Here is a 22939-nt window from a genome sequence, read left to right on the forward strand (position 1 = left end):
AGGCTGACAAGGTTAGTAATCCTCCAGCATATACCTGACAAAAATCTGTTTGTGGAACTGTTCTCAAACCTCTGAAGTTAACAAGTGTACAAAGTATAAAAAGGTAGATCAGCACTCATTTCACTACCTCTGCCTTAATGTATCATAGCATGAACTACAGCCAAAAGGGAATGAATTTCCAAAATATTAAGTCCACAGTACCAGTTCTGATTCCATAGGAACTCCCGTTATCTAGTGCTCCTTTTGTAAGCCCAAAGCTTGCAAATGCTCTTGGTTTATAATTAGATCCTCAGACACGTGAAGGTGCATCAACTGTGACTTGGCTGAAAAACAGACAATAAACAAGCTTAGCGGCAAATTAAAATGTTTGACAAAACCATGTATGTCTCCACAAATATTTTGCTTATCTTAGGTTCTCCACAACTCTTGGCCATGGGTTCCTCAGGAGTCCAGGACCCCCAAGCCTACAAGGAGCTTCCTTGCCAATGTGCAGTCTCAGTTTCTCTTCTTGCCCCCTCACTTTCCAATATTTTCCTTTGACAGCCAGTCCCACATTAAACAAGAGCTCCGTACCAGGAAAGCACCTTTATTTCTCTCTGCATGATCACCTCCTGGCTTGTAAGACTAGTAGTCATATCTCAAGCTTTGCCTAACTTAAAAAACCACTTTTTCTTGAAACTCCACCTGTCCTGTTTCACCTCAGTGGGAGATTTTCAAGAAAAGTGTGAGCCTGCACCATCACAGCTTGCATGAATGCCATTGTGTGGGAGAAGTTAAAGATGAAAAGTTTGTGTTCTGACAGAATCAAACTTAAGGACCAACTGCATCAAAGAGAATTTTATAGCAGTCCAGTAAGATACCCTCAATGCTACTGCACACTTTATTCTCTTTTTTTCACAATCTGAAAGTTGGCCGTGGCACCACTCGTTGGCCAGTAAGGGCAACAAATACGCAAAGTGTTTGTGCAGGAAAATGAGGAGAAGGGAGAAAATCAAGAATAATTGTGCTGCTTGCCAGCTCCTTGTCTCAAGCAAAAAATGTCTGACATGAAGCTTGGCTGTAAAAGCTCTGAACCAGGTTGTCAGGTGCTGCCAGAGCTGGTTCAAGGAGATGAGTTGTTCAAGCAAGAGGTGTTGTTCATGCTGGAGAGCTGAAACACGTTTCTCTAATGCTCTTCTTGGTATCTACCCTGACAGCTAATGAGTTAATTAGAATGCATGTATATATAGTCATTATTTACACCTTCCCCCAACTTTGTGGTATGGAACTGACCTGTTTCTTCTCCACTCATCTCCCACTCCACCCACCTCCAAATGGCTACCAATCTGTGACATTTTTTGCTCATTTGTTAACAGTTGTGCAAGCTGGCCTTCCTGTGCATGGAAAAACAAAGCAGTTCATTTCCTCTCTGCATTTGTACCCCATATGAACAACATCAACACGGGGCTCTCTTGAAAAATATTACTATAGCAACTGGTCTCAGGTGTCTCTCAGCAAAAGCACTCAATACTGTGTAAAAGCTATTCAGCTCAATATATTAATACATTTGACCTCATTGCCAGTTTTGCTCCTGAGAAGAAAAAATAAGTTTGAAATTAGAGAATTCATAAAGTTTCTGCTTACCTGGTAACAAATAGTAAGATAAATATATAAATAAGCAATCAAATAAGAATTAGTATCTTTTACTTTCAAAGTCTTTCTTCAGGTGAAACATTCCACTTCAATTTTTAGTGTTCAGTAATCATATTCTAGCAACCCTTTTCAAAGCTACTTTTCACTGGCAGTAGTTCTGCAAGCTACAACAAGGAAGACTGTGCTCTATGAATTGTTGAGGGTGTTTTTCATTCTAAGTCAACTACTTAGTCTGTCTCATGATATTTAGTTACATGATTGCAATGAATGTTTCTTTGAGCACATGAGGATTAAGAGATGTTTTCAGTTTCAAATCTAATATATGACTTTGACAGGAAAAAGCTTTCTTAATGTCATTAATGTAAAGCAGACACTTTTAACTGTAGATGAGTATCTAATAAGAGTATTTCAAGGTTTTGTACTAATTACACTGGTGGATCAAAGGCTTTTTCAGTAGCTGAAGGACTCAAAAAATGTATTAGACTTAAACATGTATGTGCACATTTACATACCAAGCACAAAAAACAACATTGAACAACTAAAGTAAAGCAGAGGTTTATAAAATGGTAGTATAAAGAAAATTGTAGCTTATTCCTATATGCCCAGGCTGCCAGTGGTGATCTCAGCAAATCTGGAACAGTAGCAAAGTCCAGAGATAAATACAGTGCACACCTATGTCTGCTTGAAAACAGAATTGATTTTTGTGATTTTTGTCTAAAAAAGTAATGGAGTGAGTTATATTATGAGTTGCCTCCTTGTCATGTGTTACTCTGCTGTGTTATGCTGCCACTGCATGTCACTCACAATAGCAGTGAGATTTTAGCAAGGTTTGTGAAGTTGTGGTTGGATTACTCTGCTGCTTGCAGGGAAAAGATCCACCCTCATTTAAAAGCAAATATAATTTTGATTTCTACAAAAAAGTAATTATTCATAGTATTATGTTATTGTAATTTAAATCCAGAGAACAGTGGATTCTGTCAGTAGCAGCCTGGGCTTTGTTTCTGGAGTTTACCATGTCATTTTCTTTCACATTAAAATTTCAGTGGCCACACTACAGTTAAGCCATTCTCATTATTATCTTGTACCTTACAATCCAAACAACTTAGAAGTCAGTCCACCAAAAAAATGGAAGTTTGAAAACAAGCTTTTAAACACACTAAAATGCTTTAATTTTTCCCTACTGCACTATAAATATGTAAGTATACATAAAATGGAAAACTATTTCTCAAATAGTAACATGTTTGTAACTCAGACGTTGCTGCAGAACTTAAAGAGAACACCATGAATCATATCATTATTTTCTTTCATTGCTACAAGTTAGAAACTCTGAGTTGTAAAGAGCACACATTTTGTCTGGACAAATTCTTAGCATTGATTGACTTTATTTGAGGTGGGAGAGGTAAAGTGTATTTTTGTATTGTAAATTTTTAAGTTTGTACTGTAGCTTTACATATTAACAAAACAAACTTCATTATGTAATTTTTCTTACCAATCCTCCTATCTTTTGTTTTAAAATAAACTAGAATGTACTTGTTATTCTCTCCAGGATGAAATTTGGAGTAAGGTCTGACTCACACCTGCTGTTTTATCCACATGTTATCTTAGCTGTCAAAACCTTTATTGGAAGAAAATAGCATGAGTGAAATGAAAAGGATAAAGAACCTTGTATGTCAACAAGATAATATCTTTCTCCGCTTTCTATTTTCTTCAGTATTCATACGATTTAGAAATTTTTACTTTTTACTGTAAAAAAATGTAAGTTCTTGCAAATAGAGAAAAAATTAAGGCTTTGACTTTCATCAATCTTTGGGAAGAATTTGGGAAGAAAGGGGAGAAGGAGAGGAGAGGAGAGGAGAGGAGAGGAGAGGAGAGGAGAGGAGAGGAGAGGAGAGGAGAGGAGAGGAGAGGAGAGGAGAGGAGAGGAGAGGAGAGGAGAGGAGAGGAGAGGAGAGGAGAGGAGAGGAGAGGAGAGGAGAGGAGAGGAGAGGAGAGGAGAGGAGAGGAGAGGAGAGGAGAGGAGAGGAGAGGAGAGGAGAGGAGAGGAGAGGAGAGGAGAGGAGAGGAGAGGAGAGGAGAGGAGAGGAGAGGAGAGGAGAGGAGAGGAGAGGAGAGGAGAGGAGAGGAGATGTAGTGCAGAAAGGGTCTGGATCTTCTATATCTGGAAGATGTTTTTCCTTACCTGAAATCCAATTTTGCATGCGAACTCTTTATGTATGGTACATCTTAGACCTCAGTTCAAAGTCAGTTCACATAGAACAGCAAACTAACCCAGGACAGCAAACTGTCCCAGAAAAACACACCAGCCCAGAACAGCACTGCCCAAATTTAGTCAGGAAGAAAATGCCAATAGGAACAGGGACTTTCATGAGGGACTTTCAAATCTACACATAAAGCTGCAGAGAGCTGTATACATCTGCTCCAGAATAAGTTCTTGAGTGGACATAGTCCCAGTATTCTGCTTTTTCAAGGCAAAATTGCCAGCCTAACTTACAGATGTAGAAAGTTGTGTTTGGATCTAACTGTATACAGTAGTGTCTAGAAGTTCCTTAAAAAGAGGGAGCACAAGTTCATCTCCTTTCTGTGGAGATGCACACATAGAAATCCAAATGTATATGAATGCATGTTGCCTGCTGTGGGGTGTAAATCAGTGGTAGGTGCCTGTGGTAACCCAGGAACACCCCAGTGAGAACAGGCTGAGGAAACATTCAAGGTCTGCTGGGACAAGGACATATTTTACAAGAACATGTGTTGTGTGAGCAGGAAATTCTGCTTCCTATTTCCAGGATGTCCAGCATTTCTGGTGATCAAGGTAGCCACTGGATGTTATGGCATATGTAATAAGACTTCACATGGGAGTGAGAATCTGTACCTGCTCCAGGACATCTGGAGGTCACTGCTGCACTGCCCAAGGGGTTTCTCTCAGTCCTGAATCAGTCTTGACTCATGCACTGCAGTGAGGTGATTAGGTAAAAGTTGTGAGATGGGAGAGAAGTTTTAGATACGTAGAAGCAGAGAGAGAAAAGGAATTTGGTTTTGTTATATAAGAGGTGACCCAGGTTACTTGACGGAAGTGTTTTCCTCCTCTCCAGTTCTCAGTGATTATTTTAAATGAGGGCAGTTTACCAGTGTGTTCTGAACAGACAGAGGTTCTTACTAAAAGGTTCTTACACAGTCTGAAGTGTTGCTTATCTACCAGAGGGCACTGATATGGAAGCAGAAGCTGGAATGTTTCTGGCTGAATGTCATCGACCAATGGTGCAAAACCTGTACCCAGGGTTCTTAGAGCTTCCTGGTATCTAGAAGATTCTAAAGATATCTAGAAAGTTAAAATAAAAAAGGGAGGCATTTAAGGAACTATGTGAAATTATGGAGAGTGACTGAAAAAAAATCACAGGTCTGAGTTTATTGAGTCACTGAACTTTTTCATATTTGATAAAGTAAAATTAAATAAAGTCACATATAATGAATGGGGGGAAAAGTCTCATTCTTATTACTGTTTCTGCTTAGGGTATTATTTTTTGTACTTGTACTTTTTACAAGTATATTCTTCAATATTCTGATACCTGTCCAAAGGCACTGTCAGACAAACTTCAGCTTAAACAAATGATTTTGTTCTTCTTCTTCTACCAGTGATTTGGAATTTCTCACTGCTCCTTCACCTGCTTACAAGGAGGTGAAATGATTTCATGAGTTTGTTGATTTTGAGGGCAATAAGCAATGCCTGAAAGCAGAGCTCAGGCTGCAGGGGTGTATTGTCTGGTAGCTCGTGCCCCTCAACCTCTCAGGAAACCACATCTCCTCCATCTCTTTGTGACTCTGAAAAGCTGATTCAAGCCTTTATTTATACAGCCATAAATAAATAAAACGAATTGTTAAGTAACCACCAACTGTTTTATTGTAGTTTGCCATTAGTGTGAAAGGTTTGCCAATTTATGCATCTAGCAAGTAATGATATCAACTAGGAAAAGAGGAAGCTCTTCTCACAGGGGAAAACTCCTATCCGCCCCTAAATTCAACATGAAAGTAAACAGAGTAAAATTAATCTATAAATAAACCAAATAAACTCATATGCCACAATGCCTTTCACACCAGTTTTAATAATCATGAACCATGTCATTCAGAGGCTGTTTAAAGAACCAGCTGGGATAATTATAGCTTGGCTTTGAATCCAACATTAGTACTAGAGTTAGGAAATTGATCATTTTATCCCAGATGCCAGGTGGTAAAACTTCTTTCCTCCCCAGGTATTGATAAACCCCTGGGGCTTACTGCAGGAGACAGCCTGAGGTGCGCAGTGATTAGCCTTCCTTTGCACTCCCCAGCTCTACAGGCAGCAATGTCAGAGGAGGGGAGATCAGCTAAAGCCAGTCACAGCAATCTGTGGCAATAACAACATGCCAGAACTCTTAAACTGCTGTGAGGGCTGATTTTTCTCCTTCCACCTCTGCTTTTTCCGCCTCCCTGATGTAGAAATGCACCAGTGTTGCACTCTGCTGATAGACTTGAACCTTTCACATCTCCTACATCTCCTAGAATGAGGGAAAGGCAGCTGGATTCATAGCACCTCATCTGCAGAGTGTTGGCTGCCCAAATGAAGAACAAACAGGTGAATTTGGTGAGTTTCTTGTTCTATTTAAATGTATTGAAAAGAACTAAGAGGGATTTTTTAAAAGTTAATTTCAGATGTTGTGATTGCTCTTTCCTAAGTCTCTAGAGTGGCATGGCTAGGAAACTCTGGAAATTTACTGAAATAGCTCAAGCTGAACCTCTGAGATCAGCTGCAGGCTGGAGTAGAATGACTGCAAAGCTACAAATGCCTGAAAATATCACTCTTCTTGACTGATGCTGCATCAGGATACTGGAGACCTTGTATCATACAGCAATTAACTGTTTATAGATTTGTTGCTCCAGAATGGGCACACAAAGTGATGAATACAGGAAGGTTTCAAATGTTCTAAATAAATTGGCACTGTCATAGAAGGGAAAAGATTAATTTCAAAACTACCACCCAGTTTAATGTAATATAACTGCATTAATTAATTCATTATGCTTTTAAATAATAGGGACAAAATAAACAAAAGTTACTTTTTTCAGTTATGAAAGAATACTAGTGTTTTGACTTCTCTGTTCTGATTGCTCAATGCTTAATTCTTGTACACAGAGTGTATACACGGAGTGCCAGTGTTTTGGTCTTTGTTGCCTGTAGAATTTGTCTACTTTTTCAGCAGCATTTGTTATATGGGGTAGGAAGTTGATTAAATGACAGCTAGTTTCTGCACCCTGTTCTGGTACCAATATGCAAATGCATTTCAAGGGCTGATACTTAACTGTGTTGAGAACTTTGACCAACCGGAATTGGTTTTGGATGAGTGAGATGTTTTCATCAGGGGTTTTGATTGTTATTGCTTTGGACTTCACAGTTAATTAGACTAAAGAGACAAGGTTTTCAGGTGCAGTAAAACTTTTTATGTTATTTGGGTGACAAGAATGTAGAATTTTCTTGCTCTGTGAAATGGATTTTACAAAGAAAACGTCCTTCTGTGACTAAAACTGTACAAACAAATTTTCCCAAAGAAGGCTAATTTGGAAAGGTGCTCCAAATATGGTAAGTGATCTTACTGCTTCCTAAAAGATTAACTGTGAAATGAAATGTCTTGCTTCTTTTATTTTCCATACTGTGACTTTGCTTTAGAGGCACTCTTAGTGAGGTAAGTGCTGAGAGATGATGTCTGACAGTAGTGCTATAGGTGGGGGCAGAAGGAGCTTCTTTGGACAGAGTAGGGTTTGAGCAAGTTTAAAAATAAGCATTATACGGAACAGCCATCACAGTCCTCTGGCACAGAAAAGTGGGGACCTGCACTTTATTTTTGTGGCTTTCTGTAAACATAAAAGTTGATTTATTGACAGCATTAGGACCTGTCTATAGACGGCTGGAAATGATAACATTCTCTACTGGGAGAAGGGACAGATGAAATGTAAAATTGATTCTCTGGGTCTTTTGCGCTACTATTCAGGTTTAAGAGCAGAAATATTTCAAGATGCCAAATATGCAGGTCTGTCTTTCTTGTGAGCAGCCTCAGAGGCAGAGATGCAGAGGCTGTCATATTATAGTGCATAGCAAAGGAGACGAAGACATCCAGGAGTATTTCCCCAGCAAGTGAATAGCATGGCATGGTCAAAAGATCTCAGTGTTTCTGAGGGATTCTTAAAAATACATGCTGTTTCTGTTGTTAGTTATGCTAACTGAACTTGTATGGAGAAGATGGCTTGAGGAGAAGTTAGGACTGGCATTTTGATTTGTAGGTTCTGGACCTCAAACATAGTATGTTAAAATTATATATGAAAATTATTTTAGAGATCTTATTTTTACAGCCCAGTGATAGAAAAGTATTTTTTTCTAATTCCACTCTCTTCATGCAATTATAAATGTACAAATACCCTTTGAAAATCACTAGCTTTTCATGAAGTTGTCTTGTGAAGGTCTGATATGCTTTTTGTATTTCCTCTTTTAATGTAAAACATTGCACATACTTAAGGTATCTGAACACCTGCTGATCTCAGTGCTCTCTGCAGCAATCCTGTGACTGTTTTGTCACAAATGGTAAAGGGATTACATACATGGAGTACAGTACTGCTAAAACAATAAACATAAGTTCACTTGGGAACAAAATAATATTAAAAAAGAAGAAAAGTAAAACCCAATGTTGTCCAATATCAGGAATTTTTCTGAATGATTAGACTACTTTCAGTAACAGAACTATATATTTTAAAATGGCTAGGAATGTAATTTGGAAGATATAATTTATAATAGAGATTAAAGGGTTAATTGTTTACAGGTTTTGTTTCTAGCCATGGAAAATGCTAGTTCAGCTGTTTGATGGCATTCTTCCCAGATTAAATATCTTTATTACAAAAAGAGCAGGTGTAGTCCCTATGTGTACTGCTGTATTTTTGATTTTTAGTGGTACTCTACATCATGAACAGTAGTGACCCTATCTTCACCCTAAAACATATTGAAAATTGTTATTGCTGTTTAAAGGAAGCATCTTGGAAAAGGTCCTCCTGATGGTTGTAACAATATGAGCATATGATTAAAAAACTCCTGTTGTATCATGACATCTCTTCTCCAAGAAGCTGAAGTGTCAAGGTTGGCCAGGGAGGATCAGCTTGCCCATGATGGCTCTGGTAAAGCTTTCCTGTGACTAACACAAAAAAGAAAATGACAGGCTTTTCAGTATCATGTATCTTTAAAGTAGATTTCTGCTGCTTTGGTCTTTTGGAATCTGTTTCTCTTGGTGTCCTCCAGCTCTAGCTCTGATCAGAACTCACCAGCTCACAGAAGGTCCTTCAGGAAATCACCTAGCAAGGCACCTCAAGGAACACATTTTCAGTGCAGTCAGGCCCAAAAGCATTTGTGAGTTAGACACCACAACATTTTCGATCCACAGATTTTAAATGGATGGGTGCATGCCTGAGCAGTACCAGGTGGATCATTTTCTAGACTGTGGGCAGAGCAGCCAATTTTCTTCAAGTGATTGTTAACTCTGGCATTTTCCGCACGTCTGGGTATCGATCTGCTCCACTTTCTGACACTCTGCTCTGCTGGATGAAGGATTGCCTTTCTGCCTGTGGAGTGCTCATTGCTCCTGAGGTATGTTTCATGGATCTTCAGTGCACATGAGATCATCTCTCACTGGAAAATAAGCGCTCGCCTAACAAGCTGACTCACTTTCTCTGCTGGAGGGGTGATATGCCAGTATCTGGGTCTGCAGAAACTTGTCATGACTGAGAACCAGCTGTGGTGATGGGTATGTGAGTGTGGTGTGGGAGTTGCTGGTTCTCTTGAGAAGCAGGTGTGAAGTTTTCGTGGCATGCAACACGCTCTCCTCACTTTGCTATGAAGGGCGTTGCTCCCTGAGAAACACTGTACTCACAAAATTAGACCTAGAGTTACATTGACTGTGCTGATCATTAACTGCTTTTGTCCAATGGCCAGTTTTATTCAGTATGAATAGCACAGAGTCTCAGGGGAAAATGTAAAATCTTAGGAAGATCTCTGATCTGCTGATGAGAAAGACAGAGGGGAAGCAGACTTTATGTGAACAACCTGGATAGGTGTTTTGCCTGAAGTACAGTGAGATGCAGCTGAATTTTGGTTTTCTTTAAGTGAGAACTTACCTTTGAAAGACCAGGTGCATGAATGGTTTGAAACACATTTTGGAGACTGAATACTTTCTATGGAATAAATGCACATTTTCTAGGTTTTTCTCACCAGCATCAAGTGAAAGGCATCCTCTAATCATCATTTTAAATAGGTTGGGTGGTCTTGTGATAGCTGGCTACCCTATCATGATTTTAAATGTGCCATATGTACAGGATGACAGTGTCTTTTTTAAATGGAGACTGCGTCCAGGCTTGAGGGTCACCCCAATATAGAGACAACGCATCCAGAGATGAAGTTACAATGCTTTTTCTCTCTAAATCAATTCTAGACCAGAGTATCTTTTAATGAGTTCAAAACTAAGGGTTGAAATACGTTACATGAATTATTCCTTTAGTGCCTCTCATATTGTTCTCCGTAGTTTCTTATAGCAAAATTTTGGGGATTCCCACAAATACCGAAAAAGGTTATCACAAGGTAATGAAGCTGTTGTTTAATTGTGCTGCCAGGCCTTTAATTTAACATCCTGGAGATGCTGCGACCTTCCTGGAGACAGGGGTTTTTGGCTGGTGATTGCAATTAGTTGCAATTAGTGTGTGAACTGTGGGCGGCTGTTCCTGAAGCCCCATCCCGCTCCGGGCTGCGGGATGAGCTCGCGTGTTCCTGATCCGGCTTTGCCCTCTGGCGGTGCCCGCTTGAAAGATTCCCTAAGCTCGGGAGAGATAAAGACTCGGGAAAGATCTGGGGAAACAGCAGGTGTGTGTGATGGACACTAAAAGTACACTAAAAGAGGGAAAGGTCCTGCAGACATCAGTGCTGCGGATGCCAAACAGGATCCCAGGGAAGTTAGAGACAGAAAGGTTTAGTGCTCCTTCATCGAGGTAAGCCGAACAAGAAGGAGTTTTTCTCTGCCAAAAATGCAGCTCCTCACTGCTCTGACCAATCCTTTGACATGACAAATACATGCACTTGAAAAATATCCCAAGTGTTGTCTTATTGAAGCTCAGCTCTTTTCCTGATGATGAGGACTCACCCTGAAAAGGCTGTCCTATATCTTTTTAATGGAGAGCACTCTGGGGAATTGGGAACTTTAATGGGAGACATCCTCTCCCCAGCCTTCAGAAAGCTCTGAGTAATCCTAATGAGTTTTCATGGACTGGCCTTTCATTTAACTTCAGGTGTTTCTGATGGGAGACAGTTTTTTATTTTTACAGCCTGGGTGTTTTATGTGCTGGCAGTTCTGCATGTGTCTGAATAGAAGTTCTGCTTCTCCTCTTGGAGAAAAAAACAATTATTTATAGCCTAGAAGGGAAAGAAATGCAAAATGCTTATCTGAGAATGCAATTGAGGTGTAAATCAGGTGTTGAACAGCAATTAGAATAAAGAATGTTGTAGTTTGAGGGGAATAACTGTCTTAGGCAATATTAAAAAAGATGCATATTTTGATGTCTAGATGCAGCTTTATTTAATGTTTTTGCTGTTTTCTTTCTACCTTAAATTAGGAAACACGGAGATTTATGCCTTTCAGGGAAAGATAGTTCTTTTTAGTCTTAGGGAAAATATTTGGAACAGTTGTTGTTATATCCAGTCATATAAAAAAGCAATACAGAACCTCCATTTTTACTATTTTTTTTAGCATTTACATGTAGAAATTGCCAGTAAAAAGAAAATCAGTGTACTTACAGAGGACATGCAAATTTAGGGTTAATCACTGCAATAATTTTGTGGAAATTGCTATGAAGAAATTACTAAAAATGTAGGGCATGGCACAAATTATGTGTTTTTCTCCACACTCTGAAAGAACCTGGTTATAGGAGACAGGCTTTGCTTGGACATTGCAGTTATCATATCCTGTATAATGGGCTTTGAAATAAAGAGCAGTAAAATGATCCTTCCCATTATCTATACGACCACCCTTCATATACCCCCCTTCTTTCAAAAATTTGTTTTCTCTTTTACGTTCAGACCCTGACATTAGCTATTTAAGCCTTGCAAAGCACTGTGCTAGAAATGAACAGAACAATCTTGTTAATCTGGCAGTATCTCATTACATGAAACCAAGGATCCCTACAGTCAGAAAATGGTGTCCTGAGAAAGATGTCAAAGCACTACTAAAAAGCCAAAAGCCAAAAAACTCTTAATGGCATTCTGTTCACACAGATCAGCAGTTTTTTGTTTTTACACCAGAAATTACAAGATTCTGTGTACCCATGTTGATGCTGTCCATTTAACTGCAACAGGGTTCTGGAGGTATTTTGCACCCATGGGAGAAGAAGGAATAAATCAAAACCTGAAATATACATATTTGTGAATCTTTTCATGTAAAATGAGATCTTTCTTGCTCTCTTCAAAATTTCTAGTATTTAGCAACAAAAGAAAAACTACTTCTCTTTTATCTCATTGCAAAGGATCCAGATTTTTATCAGTTCTGATTTCAGAATTCAAATTTTTGATGCTCTCGTTTAGTGAATAGGGCTTCTTCTTAACACAACCATGCCTGCAAAGCCTTGAAATAAAAAATTGCCAGAGATATAACCTGTATTACCTGAGTTGATATATTGGATAGCATCTGTATATTTGGGAAGAATCACTTGCATGCTTTAAAATGTAAGAATTTCTTACATTCTTTCTTAAATTTCTATTAGTTTCTCACATTGAAATTCTGGACAAAAGCATAAATTACTTCTTTAAATAGTCTGTTCAAAACACAGCAATTTTTTTAAAGGAGAAATAAATTTGAAATATTACTCTCTTTAAAAACATGCTTTTTCTTCTTGTTACAGATGAATAAGCAATGTACTTCTGATTCTTCTTCTTTCTCTTAAACTTTCATGCATTTACGTGGCCATTTTTCTCCTTCAAAGGATACAGAAATGTAATGATGATTAATAACTGTATGAATATAGGCTTTCAAAGCAAGCAATAATTCTGGATTTCTGAAGTTATTTGGTAAGAATAATATATATTCTGTACTTTGGGAGCACTAGCTTTGGTAGCTAATATTTATGCATTTCACTTCCAAACAAAAATATAAGCTGTTTCTAACTACTCTTTGGAATCACTTCAGTTTTCTTAGTACGTGCCTTCTAAAACTGCAATAACAGTGGAGAGATTTGTGGATACTTAAAAGAAAGACTTTCCATGTTTAGTGTACAGCATCTAAAACCATGTGAAAAGGCTGAGAAATGGATAAATGAGACAGAGTAGGAAGAAAATTAGGAGAGGTGAAATAAAGAATTGAAATTAAAGTTGGTGCTAGGATGTTTACATTTTGGTATCTATGTGGTTGGAGGGGTTCAAAAATTAAAATATGGTGAAAATTGTGGGTGAGGTAAATGGCTTATGACCAGCACTTGAGTGGGTGTGGACAGGATCTTGAGGAGGAGAGAAGATCAGGACAAATACCTAGACCTGCAAGACCCAAACAAACAGTTTGGTAATTGGGATTTGGTTTGGAAAGCCAAGCTCATTCTCTCCACTGCAAATACCTACACCCTTCTATCTGAAAAATCCCTTGCCATTTTCTTTAGCCCCGTTATTTTTCCAGTTCTGCGGGTTGCTGTACAAAATAGTGTAGGAACAGTAAATTCCCTAGTAAGATTACTTGAGCTTAGTGATTATTTCCACATCATAGTTTAAGGCATCATCCTGCATATTTTACCAAAGCATCCAAACAAAGAATTCTCACAGTTCCCTGCTAAGGAAAACATTTGCTGAAGACTTGGGAAGAATCTTATAGCTCAGCTGTTTAATCACAAACAATTGTAAATAGACTATGGGTTGGCATTTATACAGCATGTAATGGAAATCTTCCTTCTCAGAGAATCTGATTTAAGCTGTAGTCAGCTTCCTAAATATTCTAATAGGTGTAAATCTTTTTGTCCTCATATTGTTCTTATTTTGTGCAGCTTTCCAGTTTATACCCTACCCCTAATAAAGGGTATTAAAAAAATCTCATATTTGAAGGACTATCAATGAACCTTTGGCTTCAGGATACTTTTGCTGATTTGAAATTTCAGTAATTCAAAATAGTCACATGAGCGACCTGGAAAAGACTTAGGCCTGTTATGAGCAGTTGATAGTAATAGTTCAGCTGTATTCCAGTTTGACATGGCTTAAATCCTACATAAGACTACATGGATGATAAACTTGAGAACATTATTTACAGTTCTGGGATAAAATGTCTTCTCCTTTTTCTCCTATAGAGAAAGGCTGACCCAGAACTCAGTCACACTAACTAACTTAAATACTGTAAACTAGTTCTATTTATTCATTTTAATTTTTTTTTTAATTTTACTTTTCATGTTGTTATTATGCTCTTAAAGCCAACACTTTCCATTTGAAACCAAAGAGCAGTAGAACAGACTAGATTTTTATTTTTTGCCACTTTGGAACAGGGACAAAATTGTAACTGATGAATATTCCACCAAGGAGTGGACAAATAAATTTAGAGATACGTGAAGCTGCTCACCTGGCTGCTCTGGCTACATTGCCAGATTGCTTCCTGCTCTGAATCTCTCCAAGTTCACTTTTATGCCAAGCAGGTTAAGAGCTTTGTTACAGACACCCAAGGGTCCAGCAGGTCTCATTTAGTTATTCTTCATAGTTGTTCTCACACAGATTTGCATGATTAGAGCCTTTCCAAAATACATCATTTTTGAGCAAAATTTCTTAAGGAGTGTGATCACTAGAGAAGGGATTGATCTGCTCAACACCACCGATCATGTTTGGAGTATTTACTCTGCCCAGGCTAACATGTTTTGGATACCTCCTGTAACTCATGGGAGAGCCCTGCTTGATGATCAGGAAACTGGTCTGAGCAAGGGGCAGATCCCTTCAGAGTTGTGGAGTTGGCTTTATAGGATGTAGGATGTCCACAGTTGGGCTTACTTCCTGCTAGAGTGGTTTTTTGTAAAGATCCCTGTGCTCTCCTTGATGATGCTTTATTCACAATTCCATTGTTCTCTGCCTCCTTATAGAGGTGCGCATTCTTTTTTTTTTCATGTTCTCTTTAATATCCTGGTAAAGCCTGTTTTAGAATCAGGGCATGGAATTTGCCTCTAAAGCAGAACATGCTCAGTGAAGCAAAGCTGGCTCTTTCAAAGACACGTGCCACGAAGTATCTTCACCTTGTGATAAACTAAAAGCCTGTCCAGAGACACAATACTGCTCTTAGCTTCATAAAATCCTTGTCACAGAGGGTCTGGCGTACATTCTGATTTAGACACTAAAACTGGTTTTGGAACATTAAGCTTTTTGTGACTCATTAACCTGTTAGACAAATCCCAGATGCAATAGAGTAACTTTTAAAAAGCTAAGCTATTTCCTCTTCAGATACAATGAAGATCAAAAATAATAATTTTTAAGTTTGCAAATTCTGGGAAAAGATAATTGTTTTTATTAATGTTAAAGATTCTGTGAAGTACATCAAATTGTGATGTAATATTAATGGATAATGATGTGAGCATAGCTGTTAGCCTACAAAGTAGGCAGATGCTGGAATAAGACTTGAATCTCCTAGGAATGGGCTAAAATCTAGTTATCAAAACACAAGATGAAAAAGCATATGGAGAGGCAACACATTATCCACTACTCTATGCTTTAATTAGAGCTAACTATTCAAAGTGGGATGTTTCAGCTCTGGTCTCATAACTCTACATCATAATAATAAATAATAGTGAGAAAATTAAATTTCCCATTTTCTATGGCAGCATGTTCTGTGATTTAAACTGTAAGCACCTAATTACTTCTAGGTAAGTAAAACACAATAAAATGAAGTTAAATGGTGTTAATGCAATTTTTTTCCACAGATTGGGATTTTTTCTCATAGCTTCTACAGTGATTGTAGAATTGTAAATAATGGCAAGAGTTTAAATTTAAGAGTTTATATTTAAATGATAGAGTTTAACTCTGACCTTTAAATATAAGAGGGAGAAACTTTGGATCTTCATGTAATTTTCTGTGAAATTTGGATAAGATTTTTGAAATTTTAGTCAGAAGTGCTCAGTCTTCATGTTGAAGAATGGTCTTGCAGGCAGATGATTTTCCAGCTTGTATTACCAAAGAAAGTCTGGCTAAAAGAGGTTGCATATAAGCTCAATTTATGTTGGCTGATGCGACAAAAAGTACTTGCAGCTTTTCTAGCATGTCTGGGTTTGGTTTGTTGTTGTTGTTGGGTTTTTTTTGTTTTTTTTTTTTTTTTTTCCAAAATCAGAAATTTAGACATTTTCAAAACTCAGCATTTGGGAAATTAAGTTTTCTTATAAATTGACACTGACTATGTAATATATATTTCAGGCTATCTGCCCTCCTGCTGATGAATAACAGAATGTAGTTGAGAAGTTGTGTTTCTTTTAGCTTTAGAACAAATGTATCCTTCAAAAGTGTTTACATGTCTGTCATTCTATCTGTTAAGCTTGCCTGCAACCTTTGTATTCGGGTGGGTTTTTTTCCCTCTTTTCTCCTTTTGGTCTTCCAATAGACTGCAGTAAGTTTGTCAATGGTGGTTAATAGAGCAATGTTACTGCTGCTTTTGTAGAGCCCAGGTGGGACCAACAATCTTGCAACAGTAATCAAATCTTCCTATTTCTGACATCTTAGTAGCAGAATGAAGCAGTAGGTTGTTCTTCGACATCAGAAATGGAGAAAAGTGAAAATGTTTGTCTTGATTTTGACTTTTGAAAATATAGAAGTAGATGTTAAAGGGAAAGGTCTTCTCTTCCATCTTTCTCCCTACTCCCACCTGAATACAAGGGAGTCTTCAACCCAAAGCACGTGGTGTTTTACATGGGTTGTTGAATCAGGCTTGGGGCATGAACATGGCTTGCTGATTGTTTCCTAGGAGTAGAGAGGATGTGAGCATCACAGAAACAGCAATCCTACAGAGGTTGGAGGGAGGTCAGAGCATCAATGGATTCATCTCCAAGTATATACACCTATAGAACTTGATGTAGATAGGAGTTTATTTAGAGGCATCTGTTTCATTATGATAATCAGTACCAGTTTAATATTACACGGTTATAGGTTGTTTTGATTCACCAAAGAACTCTTATATCACTCTGTGTCATCTCTAAGATTGTTAAATATACTACAAAAAATATTATTTTTTAGGTGGTGGTTGTTGGAGGTTAGGAATACTAATTGCTATCATTGAGGCAGAGGTAGAAAACTAAGTCAAAGGGCACTTTCCTAACTGAGCTGCATGCTGTTATTGGGAGAAGTTTTCAGCCTGGAAGTGCTCATTCCCCACCCTCAGTGAGATCTGCCTCATCCTTCTGCAGCAGGTCCAGAGGAGGGCCACAAAGATGTTTAAAAGAATGGAGCATCTCTCCTGAGAGGAGAAGCTGAGGGAATTGGGATTGTTCAGCTGGCAGAAAAGAGAGTGCAGGGGAGACATTATTGTGGCCTTCCAGTATTTTTAGGGGGCATTTAAGGAGGATGGGAAAAAATGTTTCATCAGGGCCTGTTGGACTGGCACAAGGGGAAATGTTTTTTTTACCTAAAAAGAGAGTTAATTTGGACCATTATTAGGAGAAGTTCTCCACAATGAGGGTGGTGAAACACTGGCACTTGTTGCCTAGAGAGGTAGTGAGTGCCGTATCCCTGGAAACTCTCAAGATCAGGTCGAACAAGGCTCTGAACAACCTGATCTACTTAAAGACGTTCCTGCTAATTGGAGGGGCCTTGGGCTAGAAGGCTTTTGAAGGTGCCTTCCAACCCAAACTATTTTGTGATTCTGCGGCCCACCAGCTAAGAGCACTGGAGTAGCAGAGCATCACCTCGTCACCCTTCACCTTGCTGGAGGCAACAGGGCTGAGCAGAAAAGTCGTAACAGACAGCTTCACCCTTTCAGATAATGGACCTGGCTTAGATCATTCTCTCCCTGGGGAACCCAAACCTTTGAGGTACCTACAAGTAAGGGAAGCTGGGTTCTGCCTTGCTGCAATTTCGTACACTCAGAATTGGAAATGAGAAGACAAAAGGCTGTGGGGGCTCTGCCTGTCCTCCTCTCCCCTCCCTTCTTTGCTCCCGTCCAAACTTTGTAGAAGGAAAAATGGGGAAAAGCAAATAGTTGAAGAAATAGTTGTCACAATAGTTGTTTACCCTTTCTGTAAATTCTGGCTATTCTCAGGAACCTCTTGTTAAAAAAAAATACGTATGAAATGAGTTCATTATAATCACAGAATCATGTAGGCCAAGTTCTAAAAGGTGTCCAGTAGCTAATGAACCTTTTGTCAAATGTCATGTTGTTTACTTCTGTCATACTTAGGTTGTGCAGGCTCCCTGCTCCTGGACTTGTTAGGATGATATATCATTAATGTAACTCCTTTTACACTTCTATTTCTTTCTTTTGAATCCTGACTATTTGCCACTGATTGGAAGTAACAGGGAGACATATTTACATTTCCACTGATACATATTTCCTGCATCATTATTCTGTTTGCTAGCAACAGTTCTTTTTGCTTTTTAATGATCTGACTCATAATTTATTTTCCATGCACTGTTGTTTAGGAAAAAACTTTTTAGGTCTTCCTCACTTAGGAATAAACATTGTGGTCTTAGGAAGAAACATATGCTGTAGCATTTCTTAGATCCAATATTTCTTATAACTTCCCACACAGAGTTCAACCTGCTCATCAAAATAGTGAATTACCAGAGTTCCCTCTACTTTTTCCAGAAGAGATGAGGGGAAAGAGTGTCCTCTGGCATGGAGAAAGGGAAGAACTCATGCCTATGAAAGCAGGCCTCAGGTTGACAGAGGTTTCCATTTATTTTCATACTTTAGGAATCACAGAGACAATCATCGCTATAACATAAATGGCTTATCAAAGCCCACAAAGGTCGGTGTGGCCCTCTAGAATAATCTGTCTTGCTGACACTACAACACAGCACTGAAGCTCAAAATACCTGTCTACATACACCATACATCATGACCCTCCAAGCCAGAGAGCAGGTCCTGTCCTTTGTGCCCCCATAACTGCTGTCAGGCAACTGAGCCATACTATTGCCAGCCAGTCTGTGCTTACAGGCAGCAGGATCTGTCCTTCGTGGGCTTAGCCCACATTAAGAGGGTAAAGATGAATCAAATTGATGTACACTTACCATATCCTGTAGCTGAAAATACAGGCACTCAGGACAAGCCACTTAATGAACCATGGGTAAGAAACCACATGCTGAAATTCAGCCTGAGAACGTGCCCCAAGGATGCAAACTGGAACCTGTTTTCTTTATTTCCTTCTGCAATGAATTCTGGTTTCTGCTGCTGCAGTCACTTTTGAAAGATATGGAATCACTAAAATCCTGTTTAAAAACAAAAGGAGTGCACTTCTCTCATGTAAACATATTGACATGCCTTTTTGCCCAAAGTCACTAGCCATGACTCCCGTTCTTTACGTACTGTATCACTGTTAATTGCCAGTTAATTGTATCCTTCCCTTCTTCTCTGTGTCCTGAGTGAAAGGAAATCACAGCTCTGTAGAGAGTGTATGTCATAATGTGCCAGACTGTTATTTCCACGGCCATTTAATTCTCATGCCTTTCTAAAGCTCTTTTAAGGGAGCTGTTGCATCTGATACACCTACAACTGCAATTTTTACCCTGTTACAACAAAAACCTTCTAAACTCTTGGCTACATTCTTTTGCTCCTACACTAATTGTTAAAGCAGTCACATTTGACTTGCATATAGGGTTAAGTGACCAGCTGCAAAATTTTCTTTTTAGTCTTTCATGAGTTTTAAGATAGGCCTCACTTACTGTGCGCCTGAGATTAATCTGTGCTGTAGGTCAAGAAAACATGATTGTATGTAGCTGCTATGATAAAGATCTTACTGATGAAAAGGAACTGGGGAGGGTGGGGGAGGAGAGGTCATACCAACTCAGAGCTCATCTGTTTGGATGAATGGACTCTTCAGGCTTGGATTTGCTCAGATACTTCAATCATCTTAGTTCTTTGTATTTTAATCAATTTTAATATCATGAGACAAGTGAACCTATATTTTGCAAAATATTTTTTTATTTATGTCTATGAGGGAAAATTATCTTTTTAAACTTAGTACAGCTGCTGCTTAGTTAGCCCAGATACATCTTTTTCAGCCTTTTATTTTCTTGAAACATACTTGCTGGAGAACCTTATGCACAAACATGAGGAACAAAAGTTTACCAGAAGGCCGTTAAATATTCGCTGTGTTAATATGGAAAGACAAAATTTAAAAAAAACTGGTTTGGAAAGGGACCAGCTGAAAGAGATTCATTCATATGAATGCTGATCCAGGTGTAAATGTCCCCTACAGGATAGGGCCCAAAGAATGCAGGCATCAGTCTGCAACCTCTGTGAGAAATATTTCTCTCAACCAGAAACTATCAAAGCAGACTGAGTGGATATCTTTCCTTAAAAGTGGATGTGGCAACTGGTATTCTTATAATGATTTTCCTTTGAATGCTAAGGGAGCTTCTTAGATAAATTTAGTGATACTGAGGTTTTTGATAAGTTGTACTTAGTCATTTATAATCATGCTAAGATGGTATTTTGCCTTTGTGTTCCTTGGTGGGTAAAAGGTCTTAGTTCCTGTCAAGAAGGGTTGCTGTCCTCCAGCTCCTAAACCTGGGTGAGAGGTATGGAGGACTCTGATGACATATTACTTTCCTCTTTAAATCAAGAATCAATGAGATTTATTTCATTAACTTTTTTTCTTTTAGGCCTTGCAAGTAATGACAGATGACTTGAGCACAGCATTAAGTATAAAAAAGAGTGGGACATATAAAGATGAAATTGGGATTTTTTGCTCTGTGTGTAAAACAGTATATGAAAAAAGAATTAAACAACAACAACAAAAAAATACTGGAGCTGTGCTGAAGGATTCCAAATGTGAAGTGTGTTAAATTGGAGTAGCTCAGTCAGTGCAAAACAATTCCCATGTTGACTACTATTTAAGCCTGGCATAAGCAGTTCTCCGTTTGAGGCCCATTCTCAGTATCCCAGTGAATGCCCCTTGCTGACGTCAGTCAGACTCTGGGCTCTCACTAGAGGCTTTAACTTCACCCACGCCCTGACTATATAGAAGTCAGTATTCACTATGGAAGTGAACGTCCTGCAGCAGCGAAGTTTCCTGTAGGCACAGCAAGATGAGACAAGAGGAGAGCTGAGGCACAGAACTCTCACAAACCGTTCTCATGGACAGCGTGTTCTATGTCATTTCACAATAAGTCCCAGAGCTTTTAAGCAATAAAATACATCTCTGTAATGACCTACTTTCCAGAGATACAAATTGGGGTGGGGGCAGAGGGGGATGTCCTTCTCTTTGCTTCAGCAGGAGATTGCAGGAACCATCCCCTTTATTAAGCATACTGAACTTAGTGAAAACAGAATCTGTGAGTTCCTCCAACTAAAATCCACAATATGGTGCCCTCTGCTGAGGCATTTCTCCTCTGAAGAGTTTTTGGGAAAGCTGCAGGAAGTTTTCACGTTTACCAGGGCTGGCTGTCAATCATAGCAGCTACACTGCTTCATTTTGCACCAGTTAACAGGCTCAGCAGAAGAAACACAGCACAAGTCATCAGAGCTGGATTGTTTTCACCACTTGATTTTCAGCCGTGAGCCTAAAAATGCCAATATGTATACAATTCTTTTTTCATTAAGTTCTTTTAATCATTCTTTCCATTCTCCTTCTACAGCTGCAGGAAGGATAATCTCAGTTAGAAGCATTAAAAATAAGCAGACGGGATTCTAACAGGAATTGATCTGTGTAAACACAAAGGAAAACCATAATGCATTAGTTGTGTGAGTCTCTGCATGAGGGGTCATTCTATACAGAACATCTCATCTCCTGTTTTCCTTTTGCGTGTCTATCTTACTTTTTTCTTTTCACCTTTTTGGATTGAAGTCAGTAAACTGTCTTCCTCATGCTTTATTGCTAAAGTTAAATTTCTCCTAAATTAACAAATATAAATAAAAAGGGTGTTTGTTGAAGAGGAAGGAAGAATGCAACCATCTTGAAATTATTAAAAAAAGCTCTTAAATCCAATTTTTAAACTTCTGTGACTGGCTGGTGTTTCTCCCCCACATACCTCCTGCACACTGAATATCTGTAGGACATCTGGACATTTGTCAGTTTTGAAATATCTTTGCCTGTACATCAAACATGGGCTCAGATGCATTCTGGTATGTATCAAGTTCTCCAGTACTATCAGTAACAGAGAAACCTCCCATAACATCTAATTATAGAAGGCTTAAATTTCTTATATTTTTTGCATGTCTTTCAATTCCAATGAAATTTACATAACTTTTGAAAGTGTTCTGTACTAAGTCACCCCCAACTACTACCAAAAAATATGCTGAGTGCAGAGTTTTTGCATTGCTCTTTCAGCATTATAAAGCATGGCAGAAGTTTTGCAGTCTGCATTAATGGAGTATCTTAATGTTCAATATAGCCACACCTTTAATGCTGCTTCTGGTGAAACGGCAGACTTGATTCTTGTTTATTTTACTGAAGAATGTACTCCTTTTTTCCTCTCCCTCTTCTTTTTTAACTCTAGTTTAACTCTTCACAGGTTTCTAAGAAAAATCTCTTAAAAACTCTTTCCTTCTTCAAAACATGATCATAAATAAGGATTTTGGTGTAAACAGTTTAGATTTTTTTTAACTTAAAATGTGTAGTGGGAGACATTAAATTAAGGAAATATTGCTAGACTGTAGTTTTACAGTAAACGAAATATGCAGTAGTTTCTACATTGGCAAAGAACTTAGGAAGCATGTTTTCAAATAAATATAGGATAAATTCTCCTGAACTTTAGTCTAGAAGCATGTCAAAAGTCATTGATTTATTACTATAATATGTCTAAATTAGATTTAAAAATTATTATTTCTGGAAGTTAAATATTAATCCTTTTTTGTGCATAATCTTTAAACAGCTTAACATTTCTGGATACTGAGTCTGTTGCAACAACAGAACCAGTAGGCATAAAACCAATTTATTTGAATGACTTTATTTTCCTTAAGTATATAGAAAAAATGTGTTCACAATAGGTAGTTTAAGTTTTTGTGTGTTTGGTGGTTTTCTTTACCTTCTGAGAGGTTCAGCCGGTTCTCAGATCAACGCACTAATTTTTTATATGCAGACTGATGGGGATCAGAAGAGGTCAGACTAAATT

The 22939-nt window shown here is 38.4% G+C and overlaps 1 protein-coding gene across 1 annotated transcript in view; it reads left to right on the top strand.

Annotated features, from left to right (window-relative positions):
- The first annotated feature begins 6091 nt into the window (after positions 1 to 6091).
- Positions 6092 to 22939, top strand: part of TRPM3 (transient receptor potential cation channel subfamily M member 3) — a 417168-nt gene continuing 400320 nt past the window's right edge. Inside the window, exon 1 of the mRNA XM_059491854.1 lies at positions 6092 to 6247. Coding sequence (XP_059347837.1) covers positions 6224 to 6247 — 24 coding nt within the window. The 5' untranslated portion in view covers positions 6092 to 6223. The remainder of the gene's footprint in view (positions 6248 to 22939) is intronic.

Source organism: Ammospiza nelsoni, chromosome Z, assembly GCF_027579445.1.
Source record: "Ammospiza nelsoni isolate bAmmNel1 chromosome Z, bAmmNel1.pri, whole genome shotgun sequence".
NCBI classification, from domain to species: Eukaryota; Metazoa; Chordata; class Aves; order Passeriformes; family Passerellidae; genus Ammospiza; species Ammospiza nelsoni.